The sequence below is a fragment of the Solenopsis invicta genome, chromosome 3, assembly GCF_016802725.1.
Source record: "Solenopsis invicta isolate M01_SB chromosome 3, UNIL_Sinv_3.0, whole genome shotgun sequence".
Classification (NCBI taxonomy): Eukaryota; Metazoa; Arthropoda; class Insecta; order Hymenoptera; family Formicidae; genus Solenopsis; species Solenopsis invicta.
Genome location: NC_052666.1, coordinates 17,472,599 through 17,492,775, shown reverse-complemented (window position 1 = coordinate 17,492,775; position 20,177 = coordinate 17,472,599). Strand labels below are relative to the sequence as shown.

Below are 20,177 nucleotides of genomic sequence, written 5' to 3'. Positions count from 1 at the left end.
CAACGCTATATTCGTTTATCGCGTGTTAAAAAAATGATTCTTCTTTTTTTCTATATCTGCAATACTTAAAGTTTCAGGTGATTGATGCGAGAATTTTCTAGCTGAGAATCCGCTTTCGAGCTTTTATTCAATTTAAAATTCGAGTAACGTAGGGCGGATATTTTTCTCATCGGGGACTCGTATAGTGCAGATTCGGCGAGTGAGAGGTGGTCTTCCGGTCACGTCCCAAGTTCGTGGCCGGAGGATAAGTCGCGCCGTCGAACTTACCTCGTAAAAATCCACGCTTCCCGAAAATGCCTGGCGCGGTATTTTCATCCTGAAGACGTGGCCAACGGGAACAACAGAGTCCGGTACGCCCCACGCCCTCTCGACCCGAGAGGCGTGCCTCTTGCCATCACGAGACGACGACGACGACGATGATGACGACGATCCGTGCTCGTAACGATCAAATCGACCACGAGACGCGCGATGATTTATCAGGACGGGTCCGGCAGGCGCGTTGTTATTGTCGTTGTCCTCGCCGACATCGTCGAAAACCAGGTCGTCCTCCTGCAGGCTGAGGCCCCACGCCACAGACAGCAGGAGTAGGACGCACGCGAGGATGTGAGGATGCTTCTTCATGTTTCGGGGGAGTTCTCAGTCACTGGTACCATACCATGCTGCTACGCCTGCAACAGGTCAAGCCACGCTCGAGTCAGTTCGAGTCACGACCGCCGCGATAGCTATCGAACGATGTCAATGTCGTAATAATTAACGCGCGCGCGGTTGATTTTGACGTAAAATCCCCGACTACTGAATCGGGGACACGAGATCTGGCGAAACGAGATCATCACGAGTTGAGTCCGCGACCCTTAAAATGGCGCGAGATCGAACGTATTCCTTCCATTCCTCGTCGTAAATTGAGATAAATGGACGATCCCTTTTCATCGCGTTCTCGGACGCCATTAAAAGGCGTACGTTAATATTTTATAGCTTATCTGAGTAAAATAATCACATCAATGTGTGAATTGTGATGTACATAGTACGCGTAATAAAACGATTCGTCTAACAATATTTTTTTCCCGAAAACTGCAATCCCCCATTCGATGACAAGGCGGCGCGGCGTTCAAAAGATCGATGAAATAAAATACGAAATAAAATACAGCCAAATGCGATCAGACTGAGAAAGGCGTATTGTATCCGATCAGTGAATGCCAACAATCAGACGCCAGCTGATAATTGTGCACGCTCGTACATTGCCGTCTCTGTTTAGGTTCCAAGAGACTAATGGAACATTTTCCGTAACGGAGGGGAAGGGTAGCGAGCGCAATGCACCCAATGGTATTCAATGACAGCCAATAAACGCCTCGCCATTGCCTTTTTTACTTCCCTTTATCGCTCGTTTCGTCGAACCCACGGTTTCATTAATCGGCGCGGCCGGACAACGAGGAGCCGCCGCCGATGGTTAAGCCGCTCGCCGCCGGATTTTCTCTCGCGATCGGCAAACCATCGATAAAAGCGATTGTTCAGTTTTATCGAAACGCGACCCGCGTTTCCCTCGCGCACACGTGTTTCGATCGCGAACGATCGATTCGCGCCGTTTTTCCGGCGGCAACATCTGCCGAAAGTGTTCAGGGGGAGACGGAAATAATTCGGGATGAATAGAACGGCTCGAATAATGCTTCGCGAACGATTTTGCCTGTGGGTCGACGTCACCGAGAGCGGCGCGATAAATCGAGCGAATTAATCGAAACGAGGACACTCGTCGATTACGGAGAAATGCGTCGTCGATTACAGAGAACTCGTGGCAGTTTAATCGTGCGCGGAAGTTATGCACGTTGCGCGGCACTTATCGTCCGACTTTGTATACGCTTCGACCGGCAGAGATTGGCTCAACGCGACAACGATAAGGCAAATTCCGATTAAACGCCCCCGAGGTCGCGGTGAAGATCGAATCGCGAAAATAGTAATTTTAGCTGCCGATAATTGAAATCAAACTTTAATACCGAACGGCGCGTCTTATATCTCTGGAAATGTCGAAGACGGCCGAAGAAACGAACCCGCGATCGTTTCGTTTTCAAGGACCGGCGAGGGGGCACGCGGTCACGTACGAGAAAGTTAATTTGGGTCGTGGATTAATCGCGCTGATGAAAACGAGGACATTGGATACGCTAAACCCATGTATCTCTCGCCGGAGCGATTGCGAAGACGGTCAACGGACCGCGAAGGTTGCCCGATGGGTGTAGACAATTGAGTTTATGTCCGCATGTACAATGCGTTCGCACGGGACGAGATATATAACAGTGAGCTCATTACTCCTCGCTGTCTTTGTAAAAACGGCGAAAGGCCGCCGAGGACGACGCGCAAAAGATAGCCTCTTCATGATTTTATAATAAAACTCTTGAAGAAGTCCGCCGGGCGAAGCGTCGACGGAACTATGGACGCAGAACTGCTATACGAGCGACGCGCGAGTGCTCGTTCTCCCCGTGACGGCAAGTTGTCGACAAGTTATTTATTTAACGAGTAGACTTTCCTGGCGTCGCGTGACACGAATATTGAATCCCGATGTCACCCGACGTACCGTGATTTTTGCGGGATGGCAGCGCGCGGTCGACGGACGCTCTGCGATCGCAGGTGGACGAACGTGTCTGGTGACAAACGATTTAGAGGTCCACACAAAATGAACGCGAAATATAGAAGGGGAGGGAGAGGCGTTTATCACAATAGGGATCGCAAAACGATCGCTCTCGTATGAGTCCACCCTCGTGACGCGCCGCGAGTCCGCGCGGCGGACTTAATACGATTTCATGGTCGCAATATCGTGCAATACGAGAGAACGAGTATTTATCAAAGCTTAACGATCGAATATCGCAATGCCGATTGTTCGAACGCGGGGAGTGTGGCTTGATTGTTCGGCGAACGCGACGCGATTCGCTTGCTCTCTGATGCCTCTAGAGGTTTCCGGGGACACGTTATTTAGGTAATACATGTGTTGGATAATTACGCACTGCAGTCTTGCGTTACAAATTTGTGCACGTAAAAGTTCATGCTCTCTAAATTGGAATCGGTGAGTTACACCCGCGGGGAAAAGTTATGTTTAAACTAGTGAAATCGTTTTTTCAACTTGGTTTTTTTTAAATTAAAGTAAAAATACTTTTGAGAAAAATAAGAATTTACTTGATTTCGAGAAATGACATTATTAACTTTTTCAATTAAAGTGAAAATACTTTTGAGAAAAATAAAAAGTTATTTAATTTCAAGAAATGACATTATTAATCTATTTTAAAATAAATAATTTGTTCAAATTATTTGTTTTATTTGAACAATTTTTTAATTCAAAAAAAGTACTAACAGAAATGTAAAAAATAATTTAATTGTTCTGGTCTTAAAAATTACATTTTATTTCTGCAAAAAAAGACTTGCGTTGCATAACGAAACTATTTCTTTAATTCTAATAAAGGGAGCAATTAAAAATTTTCAAATCAAAGAAACTTTTTTAATCGTATAGCAATGCACAAATTTCTTTGATTCAAACAAATTTTTCTTTTTATTCGAAGAAACTTTTCTCTAGATGTACTCATTGAAAGACAGCGAATCGATTTCAGTGCTGCATTGAGAAAAAATAATTATTGCAATTACCATAATTTAGTCATAATTCAGTCATTTTCGGTCAACTACGTATTTATAGTTGTTTTAATCATGCAAATTACAGTTATTACTATAGTTTTTAACATTCTTTTACTACATAGAAACGCTTATTTCAACCATCCATGCTTGGTATTTTACTATTTTAGTATTTAAAATCATAATTAATAATAAAATTTTTTCATAGCTGGTAGAACTATAAACTATAAAGGTTATTATTGTTAACCTTATAGCAGTAATAACTATAAAAATAAAGCTGTTAATAATAATTATTTTACCATGCAAATACCAAACACTTTTTTCCTCAGTGTATACATCTACATCAATCAGTAATTTGTCACTGTCTTTCAATGCCAATATAATATATTGATGTCGGTCAGTGAGAATACTCTCTTTTAAATCAAAATTACAGCGAACAGTCACCAAGTTTAGCACTACAAAGCAACAAGACCTCACTGATTTAAATTTAGAGAGTGCGCTTGATAAAAAGGTTGAAGAATGCGAGCGATGAAATATCATCGGAAATCGATCGTGGGTCACCGCTCGACGCGTAACATTTTTCACACGCTGACATTCGATGCATATTCTGCCGTCGACTCGCGCCTGTATAATCATTCCTCCATTCACGCGCGACAGAGTCTGTCACGCGCTCGAGACCTTGCCTCGAGTCGCGCTGCACGGTATGCAGAAGCGCAAATGCATCGCCTGCAGGTTGCAACGTGCCGTCGTCGCTGCGAGACACACGCGTGCGACGAATGCGAGAGCAGTTTAGACACGACGGGCGATATAGACGCCGGGGCGCCGAACGGAAGTGCATAAGGAACGTGGAAATCGATAGCCCGGTAATATCGGGAGAAACGGCGCAGCGCGACGACGCTACGATATATTCGGCATCGCGGCTCATTGAGCGCTGACCTAACACGTGTGCACCTTCGATATTTGTTTGTAACTGGTTCACCGCAAATCCCGTGACACGCGGTGGAAAGGTATTTCTCGCCTCGTAAGAAGGCGTTATATTAATAGGATATCGCGCTTCACGTTCATTCATACAATACCGCCGTTAAGTTCATTGATAACGTCGCCGCCACGCATTTTATTTCTTTTCTCGAAAGCCGCTTACGTCTGGCCGCTTTCGAGTCAGTGACCTTAAACGGATTAATCGATGCTGTCCCACGCGAGCGTGTCGTCGTTGAGATGCCCGGAGACGCGATACGAATTCCGCACGTCCGTCGTCGCGAAGAAGAGGAGCGCCGGTTCCGCCTTCGTGCGCGAAGATCGAGAGGTGGGATGGGAAGTTCGGGGTGGAACGTTCTCATCCAAATATAATAATACTACGATAATATTATTTATCGCGAGCGACTTCGCCGAATCCCGGCGCCGAGGTGTGCAAGAATAAACGAGCCTGCAGTTTACTTTACGCTGATAGTTATTTCTGAAAGTTTAAACATCGTCGTCAGAGGTCTGTGTACGCGAAGAATGAAATTTTTAAAAGACGCCGCAGCGTCGTATGGATATCATCCGGTTCTCTTGCGATCTAAATTTAAAGCGACAACGCGACGCCGTCGTCGCCACCGCCGTCGCCGCCGCTACCGCTGCAGCGTAGAATTTCCTTTCTCGCGTCAAGATTATTCTTCGCCGTATCTTCCGACGAACGGCGGCTCGAAGCGGAAAAAAAATTTTGCGCGAACGAGGGAAAAATCTAATGCGGCGTGCGCGGAGATGGATTCGATTTCTTTCTCGAGTCTTCGAGAACGATAACGACTCCAAGTGCGAGAAAAGAAAACGTATCAGCGAGCACAGTAAATCGCTAGCTGCACGCGCGGTGAATAATGGTACGCGAGAGCGCATCGATGCGCTCGGGACGAGCTCTAATTATAGATATTGTATCACTGGAGCATTTATCCGCGTTAGCAATGGCCCGTTGCGTAATGCAACATCGTTATGCACGTGATTCACGCTTCGCGGACAAGTCAACTGCATAGTGGCAATCGGTCAATAATATCAATCGTCTCATCCATCGTGTATCGTCTTGCGCTGTATTTTTCTCCGGCCGGGAGGAATTCCCCGCCGCAAAATGATCATAACTTTGACCGAGGCGTGCCATGTCTTGGTAACGAGTTTCGAGTCTGCCCCGAGCGTCGTCGTCGCGATAACCGCGTTTCGTGGCTCGTGTACACAAGGGGCCAACGTTTACATAGTCTTTATTCTTCCAGATGCTGCTGCTGTTGCAGCAGTCTCGGAAATAGAGGCGAAAGACCGTCGTCCTCTCTTTTGACTCGATGTTGAAAACAACATCCTGTTTTGGCGTTAATCGCGTGGCGGGCTCCCCTGGCAACAACATCGCGGATAATAGTTGGCAAACGATATATTTTATCACACCGGAAAATGTAAAATTAAACCAAGTGGTATAATTACAACATATTCGTCTATTCGCGAATAGAACGGATTACTTAAATAAATCAGCGTATTTATACGGATTCTACGCCGAGAAATATTTTGGTGAGAGATTAACCAAAATTTAGTTAGGTGGTGATCAAATGAATTTTGTGGTTACTGGTAGCAAAAACTTGGTTAAATTTAACGAAACATCCGATAATTAGCTGTATAAAAATAACTGTTTGATTAAGGCTACAAATTGTTTGATTAAAATAATTACATATTTAATAATTATAACTATAAAATTCAGTTGACAACTATTTGATTGAACTTTGATCTCACCAAATATTTCTCTCAGAGTACAATGCAGCTAAAAGTCAGAAAAATTTATTATAAAAACTGCAGGGTTCTTAGATTCGTTTTTTTTTCCTTGACGACAAAATTTTAGTCGTAAGTACCTAAATCCACCGCAGAGAATAAAACAATGAAAAATTTATAATGATTTATACAGCAAAAATGTATTTTTCTGCATTTTTAAATAAACAATTTTTTTTTTTAATAAATGAGTGGATCGCAACAAACTTTCGCACAAACATTTATTTAATACTACTATCTCGTCAAATTTGCAAAAACAAAACGTGATTTTGCATAAGAATCAAAGGCAAACAAAAAATTGAATAACTTTTAGCCAATAAAAGTGTTTTGTTTAATATTTTTATACATATATTCAAACGTAACAAAACAACAATCAATAATATGACATTTTTATATTTTTGGTAGCATTTTGAGATGATATATACGTGCATTTTAAAGAAAAACCGGCAACGGCACTCGTGACGACGACGACGACGACGACGATGCACCGTCGATTTTTGTTAATCTCTCGCTAATTCAGCGCGACTACGCACGGCTCCGCGACAAATATTTGCGTGCGTAGCGCGAATAAGGCGCGTCGGGGCTCCTATCGCGTCGGCGACGATCTCAGCAAAGGGAAGTAACGCGAGACGTCGCTTACTTACTCACTCCGCGTGTAAACTACGCCGAGAAGGCTCTTGATTACGCCTCGCGCGGTATAATTATGGCGACATTGGTCGTTGAAGTTTGCGCTTTGGCAATCAAATGCACCGAATAATCCGTGGACGTAAAAATCGTCCACGGATTGTCTCGCGAAAGTGTATTTTAAGACTTTAATACCGCGCGAAGTTTCGTCACCACAGTCGTGTGCGAGTTCCGTCGCGAGCCTGCGCCATCGCTCGTCGAGTTCTCCGAATAGACCGACGACGAAGAGGAGGATGAACTCTCACATAGAGATGCGGAAACTTGAGCTAAACAAAATATCCAGCGCGCTATCTGGAGAGAAAATGGCTTTCGCAAAAGTTGGCGACTCACGTCGCCGGCGAAAATGGGACAAAGTGGGAAAATTGTTGAGCTCCTAAAATAAAAGAAAGTTGTACGGGCTTTTCAGTACGATTTCTCGGTGATTTAAGCTGCGGGAGGATTAATATATATTTTATGTGATATCTTAGAAACGATAATGCGCGCGAGCGAGGTATCCAACGGATAAATCACGCGGCTAAGTTGCCAGAACGAGAAATTAACGTGCAGGCAATAAGCGTTACATCTCGTTACGCGGAAGCGAACGAAATACGTGAGATCGAATTAATTTACCGCGAATGCGCAACACGCCGGGGCCAATGAAAAATCATTAATGCGCGACCGCTCCGTCGGGAACGACGGATGAATTAAATCATAAAGTGGATTTAATAAAGCTCGGCCGTGCTTAGCTTGTTTCATAAACACTCAGGAGTTAACTCCTTGTCCCGGGGGATAAGGGAAAACCATTCTGTACTCTCTCGACCCGCTTAATGCAAAATACGACGAGACGCATCGGTGGTCCGACATCGAACAATGGCGCCACTCCACGCGAAAACAACTAAAAATTCTCGTAATCGTATTGCTGAAGTATACTTGTATTATGGAGCAGAGATTCCGAGTGTAATTCACCGACTTGGTCCTTCACTTTTTTAATTTTAGAACTGTCAGCTATATGAAAGAAATATTCACGTTGTGACATTAAATAAGGTATATGACTGGTATTATATCAAATTATATATTGTATATAAAGTGAACGGACGACGCGCGGCATTATCGATTCAGGGAAGCTGGGGAAGAGAGGGATGTCGTTAACTTGGCGCAAATCTCTGTCAGATCTTGACAGATAGCCCAGGATTATTTTAGGCGTGCCGGCAAAAGTTTCTTCAACCCGATTAAGGCTCCTTTAATAAAGCAATCGCGTGTTACCGCGTAATAGCGGAGCGACTTGCTGTATCGGACGACCTGCGCGCGCGGACATCCTGCGCTCTCTCTCTCTCTCTCTCTCTCTCTCTCTCTCTCTCTCTCTCTCTCTCTCTCTCTCTCTCTCTCTCTCTCTCTCTCTCTCTCGATCCAGCTAAATTCGGCACTCCGCCTCTCTGCAAGGCATAATAATAAATTAATAACGTACCACCCTCCTGTCTTCCCCTTATCCGCCTCCCCCTCCACCGCGTTCCTCCGTTTCTCCTCCGGTTTTATGCCTTGGCAAAGTCTGTTACACGTGAAATGAAAATTCATTACGCTCTTTATTGTGCGCGGTTACGGCGGCAGGCAACAATCAAATTACTGCCACGCTCGAGGGCGAACGAGTTCGCAGCGTTCAAATATTGTATGGGAAGCAATAAAATACACGAGTATATTTATATATTACAGAATGTTCACTGTATATATATATTTTTTTTAGTTTCCCTTTAAATCTCTCGATTGTCGCGATTGTGATGGACGCGCCGCGGCAAGCATAGTCTGGGACAGGAAAACGGATTTCAGACAAACGGTCTTTGTGTTAACGCGGCGTGCGTAACGAGAATGATGATAGACGAACGACGGGAGAGATCCGTCGTGTGTAAAAACTATCTCCCGAGTGGCCCTCTTGCGAGAGTACTCTCGAGCCATCCGGCACCGTGGAGGAGACGAGCTTTTACGGGGGAGCGACGGGATATTGGACCGGTTTTCCAATATGTAGGGCGAAAATATTATACCGGATGCTGGACGAAATGAAAATCGAGCCCCCGGCATCGATGAATCTCTCATGGCGGCATCGTACCCCCCGCCGCGCCTCTGTCGCTATGCAAACGTCGATGTATAAGTCGGGCGGGCGTCGAGGAAGGTTGGCCCTTTTATATCTTCCCAACTGGCTGGTCGTGAACTCGGATATTGACAGACTGCATTTGCATATATTCGCGCGAATCGAGGTTCCCGTGGGAGTGTTCCACCGAGAGCGAACGCAAGCGGGTGAACATTACGCGAGCAAAACAGGAGAGAGAGAGAGAGAGGAGATAGAAACCAAACGGACGTGACAAACGTGGAAAGTCTGGGGAGAATTTTCTCTATTCCCGGAATAATTTTTAATCCCCGGGATAAGATTCTCCGCATAAATTAAAAGAATGTGTTTGCGAGTGCGAAAGAATGTCAGGGCTTCCGGCAATCTCGCTGATTCTTCTCTCGTCCCTATGAATATTTTCTTTTTGACAAAGCAATGACGCAATGTTTCACGCGCCATTAATGCACTAGAGAACAATATAAAACGACTGAGCGTTAATTTGCAAATACAATAGATGTTGATTGTATGAATAAGAAGTCGATCGGAATTTCAAATTATTCTCGATAAAAACCGCTCGCCTTTAACCTTGTAATAACGGCGATTCAATCTCGTGTAAATCGAATCGGATTTTATGCGAATCTGCTAAAAGTGAGCTCGAACATGTGCAGCATAATTCTACAAGTTTATAAAAATCTCATGCTGTAATATCGCGTTTAAGCAAATCGAGAAACGAGCCATGTATGTACATACGCCCGGTGTAAAATACGATACTCCGTCAAAATTTGCGAGTTATAAACTCCGATGATAAGCCTGGCGGATCATCACCGACATCCGCGTACGTGAAATATCGTGATGGCCCCGCGTTACACGAAACGAAGTAAATCAGACGTTAACCGGAGTGCCACTGACGCTATCTCGTTCGCGTTACGGTCGATAAAAGTCGCAATAATTTTTGACAGATAACCGCGGCGGGAGGGGAGAGGGGGGAGAGGAGTTTTATCACGTAAGGAAAGAAAATAAAAAAAGAATGAGCTCAACCGGTTTCCGAAATACGATTCCATTCGGAGATTCTCACTTCGTGTGTGTGTACTCGTACGTGTCCCGCGAACGGAACGGAAAGCGAGAAAGAGGGAATCGACAATGTCGCGCGCGAGTGGGACATATCGCTGGATAAACGTACAATCGTCCCTCCAGTATTCACCGTTATTGCGAGATATTGTGCAGTTTGGCCACGTGCTCGTTGCACCGGGACGGTGCGGCGCGGCGGAGACAAAAAGAGAGGATCGCCCGCCTCGGACAAATTTCCTGCCGGCCGCGCACGAACGGCACAGCGGTAAATGTCACGGCTTTATTTCTATGCTGGAGGGCATCGGGAGAGAAATATTTGCTTTGCCGCGAGCTCTCTACGATCGAAGAGCGCGATAGCAGAGACTCGACGAGCTCGGAGCGGACGCCGCGCCGTCACCGTCGCCGACGCGCGGAGAAACGACCGTGTAAATCGTAATTAACCCGCGAAGATTAATAGTCGGATACGTTTTATTTAACGGCTTAATCTTCTTCGGTACGCGCACCTCCGTCGTCGTGATTCATAAACCAATAAACGGCCGGTGTAACCGTCGCTTTAAACACGAGCTCTCTTACACGCCCGTTGCGCAATCTGTATTCGTTTAATATCCGTCGTAGTTAATCATATTTCCATGGACTTTCATCTGAGCGAGCTCTCCCGCTGATTCATCGCGAGGAGACACGCTCTCGCGAAGCTATCGCGAAGGTGGTCCTCCTCGCCCCCGAGCACGTGCGCCGTAGACGTCTTCCTGAATGTCGAGGGCGTTCATCAACGTCTCCTCGAAACACGTTGAGACTCTTCCTGATAAATCCCATTTTTTTTTTCTTCGATTTGCTCGTCTTTTAGCTTCAAGTGCATGCCCTACGAATGCGTCATCGCTCATCGTTTCTCACGCGTCGTTCGAGCGATTCGCCGCGCCGCGCCGCACCGTCGAGAGATCTCAGACCTTCAGTTAAGAGACCTCCAGGTCGCGAAGGTTCGGCCGCGCTGTGATAACAACGGCGACGTGAACTTGGTGAATGGGAGCATTGTGGGAGGCGCGCGCGGCCGTCGTTCTTCTGCGCGTTTTATGTCTTGCGTCGACTCGACTGGAGTTTATGTTTACGGGAAGAAGAACGCGGGTGTCTGGTCCCCGTTCCTACCAACGTATATAAGTTTGCTCGTTCTCTTTCCTATCTTCGGGCCCTTCGATCCGCCTTCCTCGCGCTCGCTCTCAATCTCCCCGCCCTTTTGCACCCTCGCGTTTCTTTCGGTACTTAAGGCCAGACTTTCTTTACACGCCGCAATTTCCACCGTTGTACTTCTTTCGCTTCGTCTCTCTACCGTTTCTCGTATTTCTCGCGATACTTTCCCCGCACGATACATTAAGGTCGTCGCGCGTCGGCCTAGAGTGCGCCAGTGCGGTCGCTTTGATATCAAATCGCGCGGTGCGCGATAACGTCGAGAGTGGCTTATTGTTGGTAATTATCACTGGATGTCAAATAATTTGCACGAGTTACGACCACCCATTATCACGGGACGAAGATCGAGCGGTGATTGGCCGTAAAAGCAAACGGTGCGCGAGCTAAATCGGACAGCTCGATAAAGCGGGCCTAGCTGCCTTCCACGCAGACTAAATCTGCGACATAATGGCGTCACTCATTATTTATCGAGCGACGATTCGCCGGGAATTGTTTACACTGTAGAAAGTTATTGAAGACCGCTCGTGAATACGTACTAACGCGACTCGCATCGACCAACGCGAAAATCGTGATGAAAAGCACGATGTCGTTGAAAAATTTAAAGTGCCATTGCGTAAAAAAAAAAAAAAAAACCGAGCGCCCATTCGATGTTGTGAAAACGAAATTAATGTCGCCATTGACGTTTGCGTTTGAATACCCGTTTGTCGATCGGCGCGGCGCCGGTTGCGTGGAGCGATTTATTTACCGTGTCGTTATTTTATTAAGTTACGCGTATACAAACGGGATGTTGTCCCTCAACGGTGCGCGCCGTCTGGGTATAGTTTTCGTTCGAAAAGTTTCAATAGTCGCGCGCGTGATCGCCGCGTGTATCGTTCGCGCCTTCCTCTTCTCGCTTTTATGCGTCGCATTAATTACCAGCGAGCTAACTGCTGGCGTGAATTAGCACCCGGCAATCGTACGGGCGCGCGCTCCGCTCGACGCTATTAATTCTTCGCGCCCTCTCACGTCCCTCCCCAACAAGTGCCATTATCGTCATCGTCATTCTCATCCTCGTCGTCGTCGTCGTCGTTATCGTCTGTGAAGCTTAATACGAATGGCACGTATAACCGCGCTCCGTGTCGCCTTGGCAAAGTCTCGGGTCCTCCTGTCGAGCTCGCGCGGTGAGCGTCGTGCAATTAACGTAATTACTGCGGGCCATAATTACCGTTCAATCGGCCGGCACTCCGCGGACAAACGGCCGCAGTGTTTCTTCTCGGAATCCACGATCCCGAGCATGATCGGCGGCACATGTAAGTCGCGCGATACAAACTCGATTTCCTCGGAGCGGCTCGCAGGCCGCGCTCGCAGGCGGCGGGCGGTTTAATGCAGGTCGCCGACAAAAAACTTGACGGAGGGACGGGCCCGTGGTCCGACATGTGTTACGCGCTAATGCGCTGCTTTCACGAACAACTCGGCTCGAAATCTTATGCATCGCCAAGAGATGAGAAACGGAGGGAAAAAATAATGAAGTAGACCCCGCCCGATCGTTTCGCACTTTCGCAGAAAAATGCACGCAGCCCCTTCGTGCTCCCGAGTTTTCGTCCCGGATTTAGCGTTCTCATTACGATTGATAAAATAATGACGCCAGGTGACACGCACGTCATTCCCAACCAAGTAAACCATCGGCCAATTTCGTATCATCCACAAATAGAACATTTAGCAGGCGGCATTGAACATTTTCCTGCGTGTGCGTGCGCGTATTATGTGGGAAAGTCTGCGAGGGACACAGGGCCTATTTGTGGAGGCTACGGTGCAGGGTCGCTCCCTCGACATACCGGGGACCGTGTCCTTTTCTCCATCTCGAAGGATTATCCAGGGCCTACGGCGTCCGATGTCCCTCCCCATTTGTCGACCCTTTATCCGTCTCGTCAGTGATTCCTCTTTTCCTGTCCTCCATGCGGGCGCGGTCGCGCCATTCCTCTCACGGCTGCTCGTATACGGAGGAGCAGGGACTCTCGCATAATACGGCGTAATCTCATTTGCGTCGCAAGACCCCGAGCGATCCTTCAGGATCAATTCATTATCGTAGCTGCCACGACGTCGATGTCTGCGGCATCGGCGACATATTTAACATTTATTAACAATGACGCTCTTATCTCTCCTCCGGTTATCTATCTCGACGGTTTACACTCTGTCGCGAAATATGAAAAAATGGAGAATTAAAATAAAATGTAACAATGCTTTTAATGAAGAAAAAAAAAAACCAAAATTGCGGTCTCTTTGCAAAAATTGCGAGTTACTCGGCAGATGAAAGTCATATTTGCGGATCCAATATTTATTCAAAAAGAAGAGAGAGGAAAAAATGTAACGCGCCGGTGTTACGGGCGCACCGAGCACACCACCAATTATAACGTTTGCAAACGGCAACGAGAGCGAGCGTCCGTGCGCAGTTCGCGTGGAATGCGTTGCGGTATAATGCCGTTGGCCCGGCAATAGGCTTAATCAAGAGTAATAGAGCGTACGTCCACCTATTAATAGAGTAAGCACATCTCGTGGCGTGTGCCGTCGAACGCGATAACGTGATAATGCAAATGCTCCACGTTGTCTGTCATCCGCGCTTAAACAACAGCTTCTTGCTTCGCGACTTTTCTTTAATCACTAACATTAGACGGTCTATCTAAAACGCAGTTACACGCTACACGGTCGCATGCCCACGCTTTGCATCAGCTCCGCGGACTTGCTAATTTTTCGTGCGCGCAACGCCGTAACGAGGTTGCGTAAAATTGTCACTCTCGCGTTCATTAGCTCAGCGTCGTCGAATTAAGCTTAGATAAATTCAATGTTCAAATCTTAACTTATTAATTTTAATTTACTTGATCTCTTCCTCTCCCCCTCCACCTCTCTCTCTCTCTCTCCAACTTTGGTGTCTTCCAGCCACTAACGAGGCGTTTTGGTAATTTCGTCACGATCGCAGCCTACGGGGAAATTTCTTCGTCACGATATCTCTCTCGCATACGCCATCGCCCGTCGTGATTCATTTTGCTCATCCTCACGCGCCCGCGCCTCCTCCACCGTCCTCTATCCGACCGCTTACCTACTACCTCGGATGCATGCATAGCTGCGGTTGTTTTTATCGCTACAAGTGATGACCTCATGTATGCAACGTGGCTGTCCCGCCGCGGTTAGCCGAACGGGAGTGACGCGAGCGCAGCCGGTTTGCATCAACCCCCGAAAATAAATTCGCTCCCGGGCGAATATGTGTGTACGGCACGTCGCGCACGTTGCCGTAGCGCGTTGCTGAAAGCATTGGCGCGCCCGAGATGCGACCTTTTCCATCTCCTCTTCGCTTTTTCCATCCCGACTGTACGTCGTACGTCGTCGGGCTATGCCAAAATTGACGGCGAACGCTGCCGATCGTTCGCCGAGACGCGATGATCTTATGACCCCGTTTTCGCGCATGCAGAAGTGCGTATGACAACATCGTCGACGACGATGGCGTCATCGCCCATGAGTATCATGAGTATTTCGGTAAACTTGTCGCCGCGCGTAATGCCTCGTAACGACGGTAAATCTCTCGTATCGCACGATGGTTTTCTCTCTCTCTCTCTCTCTCTCTCTCTCTCTCTCTCTCTCTCTTTTTGTAGAACCATACGCTTTCTGACGCCGAAATACAAGGTACCCGTAAATGCCTGCGACCTCGTCTACACAAGACCGACCGGTACTGTAAACAGGCACGGAGAGGAGAGACCGTGCCGCGAGATAAGAAACGCACGTGCGCGTCCGAGGAGAAACGTGGGGAGTGGCAAAAGTGGGACGATCGTCGTGCATGTTTCAGAAACAGTACCATATTTGATGCGGTTGCTCGGGGGAATCCACGGAGGAAGGAAACCGGTGAAATTTTCACGAAAGCCGCGGAACCGATCGAACGAACGAACGGTATACCGCTCGCTGTCGAGGCTGCGGACGCGTTCCCCGTTGAGCAGCGTATCATTGTACGCTGAATTATCCAACAAGGCGAGTCCCGATATCTCTCGTCGAGAGAGATCTACCGCTGTATTCAGGATACTTTATAGATGTGTGTCGGGAGATTATTACTTATTTCCAACTAAACGTAACGAATGACACTGTAGCGTCGCTTTCAAAAAACTAGATATCTCGCTCTTATAACGGGAGAGATATACCCTATTGTATTTTGGAAGCTGCGAACGTTCTGCGAAGTGTCGCCGCGAGAAGCTCTCGCGCAATTCATAAACTTTGACAATGAGAAATTGCGAGCGGTATAACGAAAAGAAAAACATTAGCGCGCGGGAGCCATATTTCTTCGAGCTAACTCGTCGCCTCTCTCTCTCTCTCTCTCTCTCTCTCTCTCTGTGTCGCTTTCATGATATGAAATTGAGAAGCGTGATGGCGGGCGTAAACTATAGGTTGCACGATGTAGGAATCACGTTACAGAAGCCATTGCCCTAGCTTGACCGTGGAAAAATCGCTGTGGAAAAATTGCGCTTGTTTATCGACATCGATGATATCTAGAAAATAAATTATAAACAGCAATTCAATTTTTAAAACGGATGTCGAGATTTAAAAACTCATTACGCGCTTCCCTGGCTTTTACATGCAAATCTGCTCTTCAACTAAATATAGACTCTCTCTGCGCAATGCATTTTTAATAGATTTATGAGATATTTTAATACTATATTTATACTTTAACGATATGAACTTTCACAGCATCTGGATCCGATTGAACTCGATGTGAGTCGAGTTATACCGCCAGTCGAGGGACGTAACGTAGCAGAAATCCAATAAATGCACGAGGTATCAGGCCGAATCGTTCTAACTGACGATATTTAATCACCGGCGGTGAACCGAGAGGCAAGTTTACGCACTAACAAACCTACCGAGCCAGCTCTCCCGTATTTTCGACGCGCAACCCCCATCGTATGCACCGGCTCCGAAACGCGGAATCACCGAGGGAATCACCTTTGTTTCGCCGTGGCATATCTCGCGTGCGCGCCTATACGCAATCGACGCGAAAGCGCGCCGGAAAAATTTCAACGTATGAATGCATACCCTATTAACGATTTCTTTGTGTTCGTGAATGCGCGTAGGTGAAAAAGCGTGGGTGAAATATCGGCGCGAGGCGTCGGTGGACAAGCGTAGAGCACGCGAGCGCTTACATAAAACGAAGGGAAAAGGAAAAACCAATAGTTGGGATGATTATTGATGAAACCTGTCAAAAGTGAATAGAAGAAAAAATAATGATGTAGAATGAAATTAATGCTTTGAAGATCATCGACTCGATATTCGCATCATATAATTAACGCAATAACGTTCGATACATTACCGAGCCTAATTTACCCTTCGTACAGCTTCTCATCAGCCTACGCGCGTGAAGATAGCTTCGCGAGAAATGATGATAAAGAGAAGGCAATTTCCACCTTCATCGGCAGTGGAATGTATATCAGCCGTGTGCTGTCAGTTACTGTCAAAGAGATTGAGCGACAACGCCTCAGGAATTTCTTCATTAACGTGAGTTGGCTGCGTCGAAATGTCGATACCCCCCCAATTTCACCCACGTCGACGGAACAGCAGAATGCAAACATTAGTGTAAATCTCGTGCGAGATGCGAATCGTACGTGCGAAAATTGAATTTGCAACTCTCTTTCCGAAATTACAATCGCGAAAAATTACGACTGGATAAATCTGAAAATATTTCACAGTTCATAAATGTCTCGAGAGGGTATTTTTGATTTTGGGTTTTAAAAATTCAATTATTATATTTTAGATATTTAAATTTTGAAAAAGAGAGAGAATGCAGATTAAGAGATTTATTAAAATTTTTATTACCATAAATTAATATTACCTGTTTAAAGAATTTTTCTTTCGCGCGTCCAAATTCAAATAAAAATTTTAATTATTTAATTTTTTTTTAGTAAAGGATAGATTGTTTTTGAATTTTTTGGTTTCTATAAATTTCTGATATTTTAAAATAATAAAATATTTTGATATGCTCATACAGATTATAAATAATTGTCAAAAATATTTTTTCCAATGTTTGAAAAAATTCATGAACATTCAAATATCAAATTTACAGCTTTTAAAATATATTAATATTCATTTTAAAAATTCCTAAAAATGGCTACAAAAATGGCTATAAAAGCGAGAATAGAAAAAAATAAAGATGAAAAATATTTTTCTACATTTCGCTTCCATGGTTCATCTAAAGACTGCTGGTGTTCGTGACTCTTTATCGTCAGTTTACTTTTCTTTACATGTTTATCCCATTATCACTCGCGATAAGATTTGGTTTTCATGCTTAAACTTAAACTTAAAATGTACGTGCCTCTACGGAGCAATCGTCAATCTGCCGGAGTGAGTTAGAATTATGTTAATAGACCTGCTTCACGTAAATGTATATAAACATCGTGGAAATGCCGTTTTAACATACATTCGCACGCATTCAACTCCTAAGCTCATTCATAACTTCGCGCACCAGAGAGAAGTCCATTCACCGTATTCAGTGCGCACAATATTACATTCTCTCCGTCCTGGTGTGAATCAATATAACATTCTCGTGTCGCTGTATCAAAAAAATATTTTCTAGAAACGATTCGCGAGTGGTCGATTGTCAGTTATCACTCGCGTCCCAGATCTATCGAAAACATTTCAACAATTAATTTTTCTTTTAATATTAAATGAAACGTTATTTTTCTCTTGGCGATATTGGCGAACATAATAAAACGAGGCATAATAAATTTAATTAGCGATATTTAACGATGTCGAAAAGTAAAATTTGATTTTCCGTTTATCGCGCGAGCGAGCAGCGCTGATTAACGGTGGACACGATGAGAAATCTTGCACATTGATCGAAAATTTCTCAAGCTTAATTATCAGAATTCATCGATTATATAAACATCTGGTAGGATTACAGCAGATAAAGTGACTTAACAAGGAATGCCAATATTTTGCTCGCTGAAAGATTTACGACTGAGAAGGAGCACGCGCGCGCGCGTGCGAGGTTGTGAGATATATTTATCGATCTTCACGCGAGAATTATTGCGGCTCGCGGTATTGCCGGTGCAACGGGAAGCAAGAGAAATGGATTTCTAAGCGCCGCGATAATTGACTCCGATGCACACCACACCTGCCTCGCTGGTGGACGTGCCACGAATTCATTTTCCCCTCTCCTTTTTTTTCTTCTCTCTCTCTCTCTCTCTCTCTCGGTAAAGCTCGGTAACAAATTAATAGCGATTGCGTCAATCGTAAATTCGATCGAGGACGACCCGAGATTAAAAATACTCAGGAGCAAAGATAGAAATTACTTCTACTTCGCTCTTGATAGTCGCTACAGTTTAAAATCGAGGACAATCAGTCCGCGGAGCTCATTGAAATTCCTGGAGCTCGTCCGGTTCTTTCCGGCTTGCCCGGGAGAAATGACAAGCTCCAGCGGGAGATCCGTAATAATCCCGGTAATCTGGCGGATCGCGAGCGATTCCGACGTAGAATCTCCCGTCCTCGGTCGAAATTCGGACCGCTTCTCGACCCGCGCGCGCACAATCGCTCTTTTATGAGCGCACTTTAAGCGTCGGTCTTCTCTTCGTGTGTATAGAGTACGCGTAGCACGCGCAATCGCAACACGCTACACGCTCGACGTTTACCGCGACTCGTTCGTGTGATTTAGGGAGGTAACGTAAAATACGGACGGAGGCTCATGTTCGACGTGACGAATTTGCGAAACGGGCAAGGGAGTTAAGGGAGGGTTCAAGGGAAAATAAGACGACGCCTAGTCCGACGAGATATATTCCCTTCCCCCGTCCCACGTTCCTGACCACCGCGTGTATTTTTAACTCGGCAGAAACTGCATTCACCGTTCTCGTCCAATTTTTTTTATGTAAAATGTAAATAAACGATGAGTTATACTGCGCAAATAAGTAAATGTGGGCTGCTAATAATCTCTTTTAACGTATAATATCCATCCTTGTTATATAGCTTTCAGCATTATTGTGTCCGATAACGAGATGACTCGTTAAAAAAAACTTTGCTGCAACGTAGAGAGATTTTCCTATTTTAAGTTACGGAGCATCCGAGGATCACGGATACCTCGCTCCCTAAGTAAAATGCTCATCAATTCGTAATTTTACGCATTGGGAGAGGGAGGACAATCTTCGACGAATACCGCGAAGAAAATATATCTGTAGAAGGAGATTTGCGATAGAGTTTGGCGGGATTCGAAGCTCGACGCTCTCTGCCGGAACGTTTATCTCGTGGGGGGACTACGTGCATCTTCTTTCAAATAGCACGAAGAAAAACAAGGTCGCCTTTGTGCGAGCGGAAGTCGGAATGACGGAGGGTGGGTGCGACTTCCCTCGTAGACCCTTGTCGATCTCCAGATACTGGACACGAGATGACACACGAGAACGAGTTGCAACAAATTACTGTGTTCCTTTGCATTCGTTTAATTTCGCTCATTTGCTTCTTTCTTTTCCCACAGTGTGTGTGTGTGTGTGTGTGTGTGTGTGCGTGTGTGCGTGCGTGCGTGCGTGCGTGCGTGCGTGTGTGTGTGTGTGTGTGTGTGTGTGTGTGTGTGTGTGTGTGTGTGTGTGTGTGTGTGTGTGCGCGCGCGCGCGCGCGCGAGTATGCGCCGGTCGTGTTCTATTCCTACGTTTGCGAATCGTCGCAACGCACTGCTCGGGGGGATAATATCACCGGCTTCGGCGTATCCACGGGACGACTATTCAAACCTTTATCTCTCAAACCTTTATCTCACGTAATATCGCGTAAGCCCGTCGTCGTGTTTCACCGCGCGCCCGGAGACTTTGTG

At 45.9% G+C, this 20,177-nt stretch overlaps 1 protein-coding gene across 3 annotated transcripts in view; it reads right to left on the bottom strand.

Annotated features, from left to right (window-relative positions):
- The window catches only part of LOC105202786 (dystroglycan), a 68,867-nt gene that overhangs the window by 10,559 nt on the left and 38,131 nt on the right, over window positions 1–20,177 (bottom strand). For all 3 annotated transcript variants that reach the window (XM_011171462.3, XM_011171461.3, XM_011171463.3), the window contains exon 2: window positions 268–668. In XM_011171462.3, coding sequence (XP_011169764.2) covers window positions 268–621 — 354 coding nt within the window. In that variant the 5' untranslated portion in view covers window positions 622–668. The remainder of the gene's footprint in view (window positions 1–267; window positions 669–20,177) is intronic.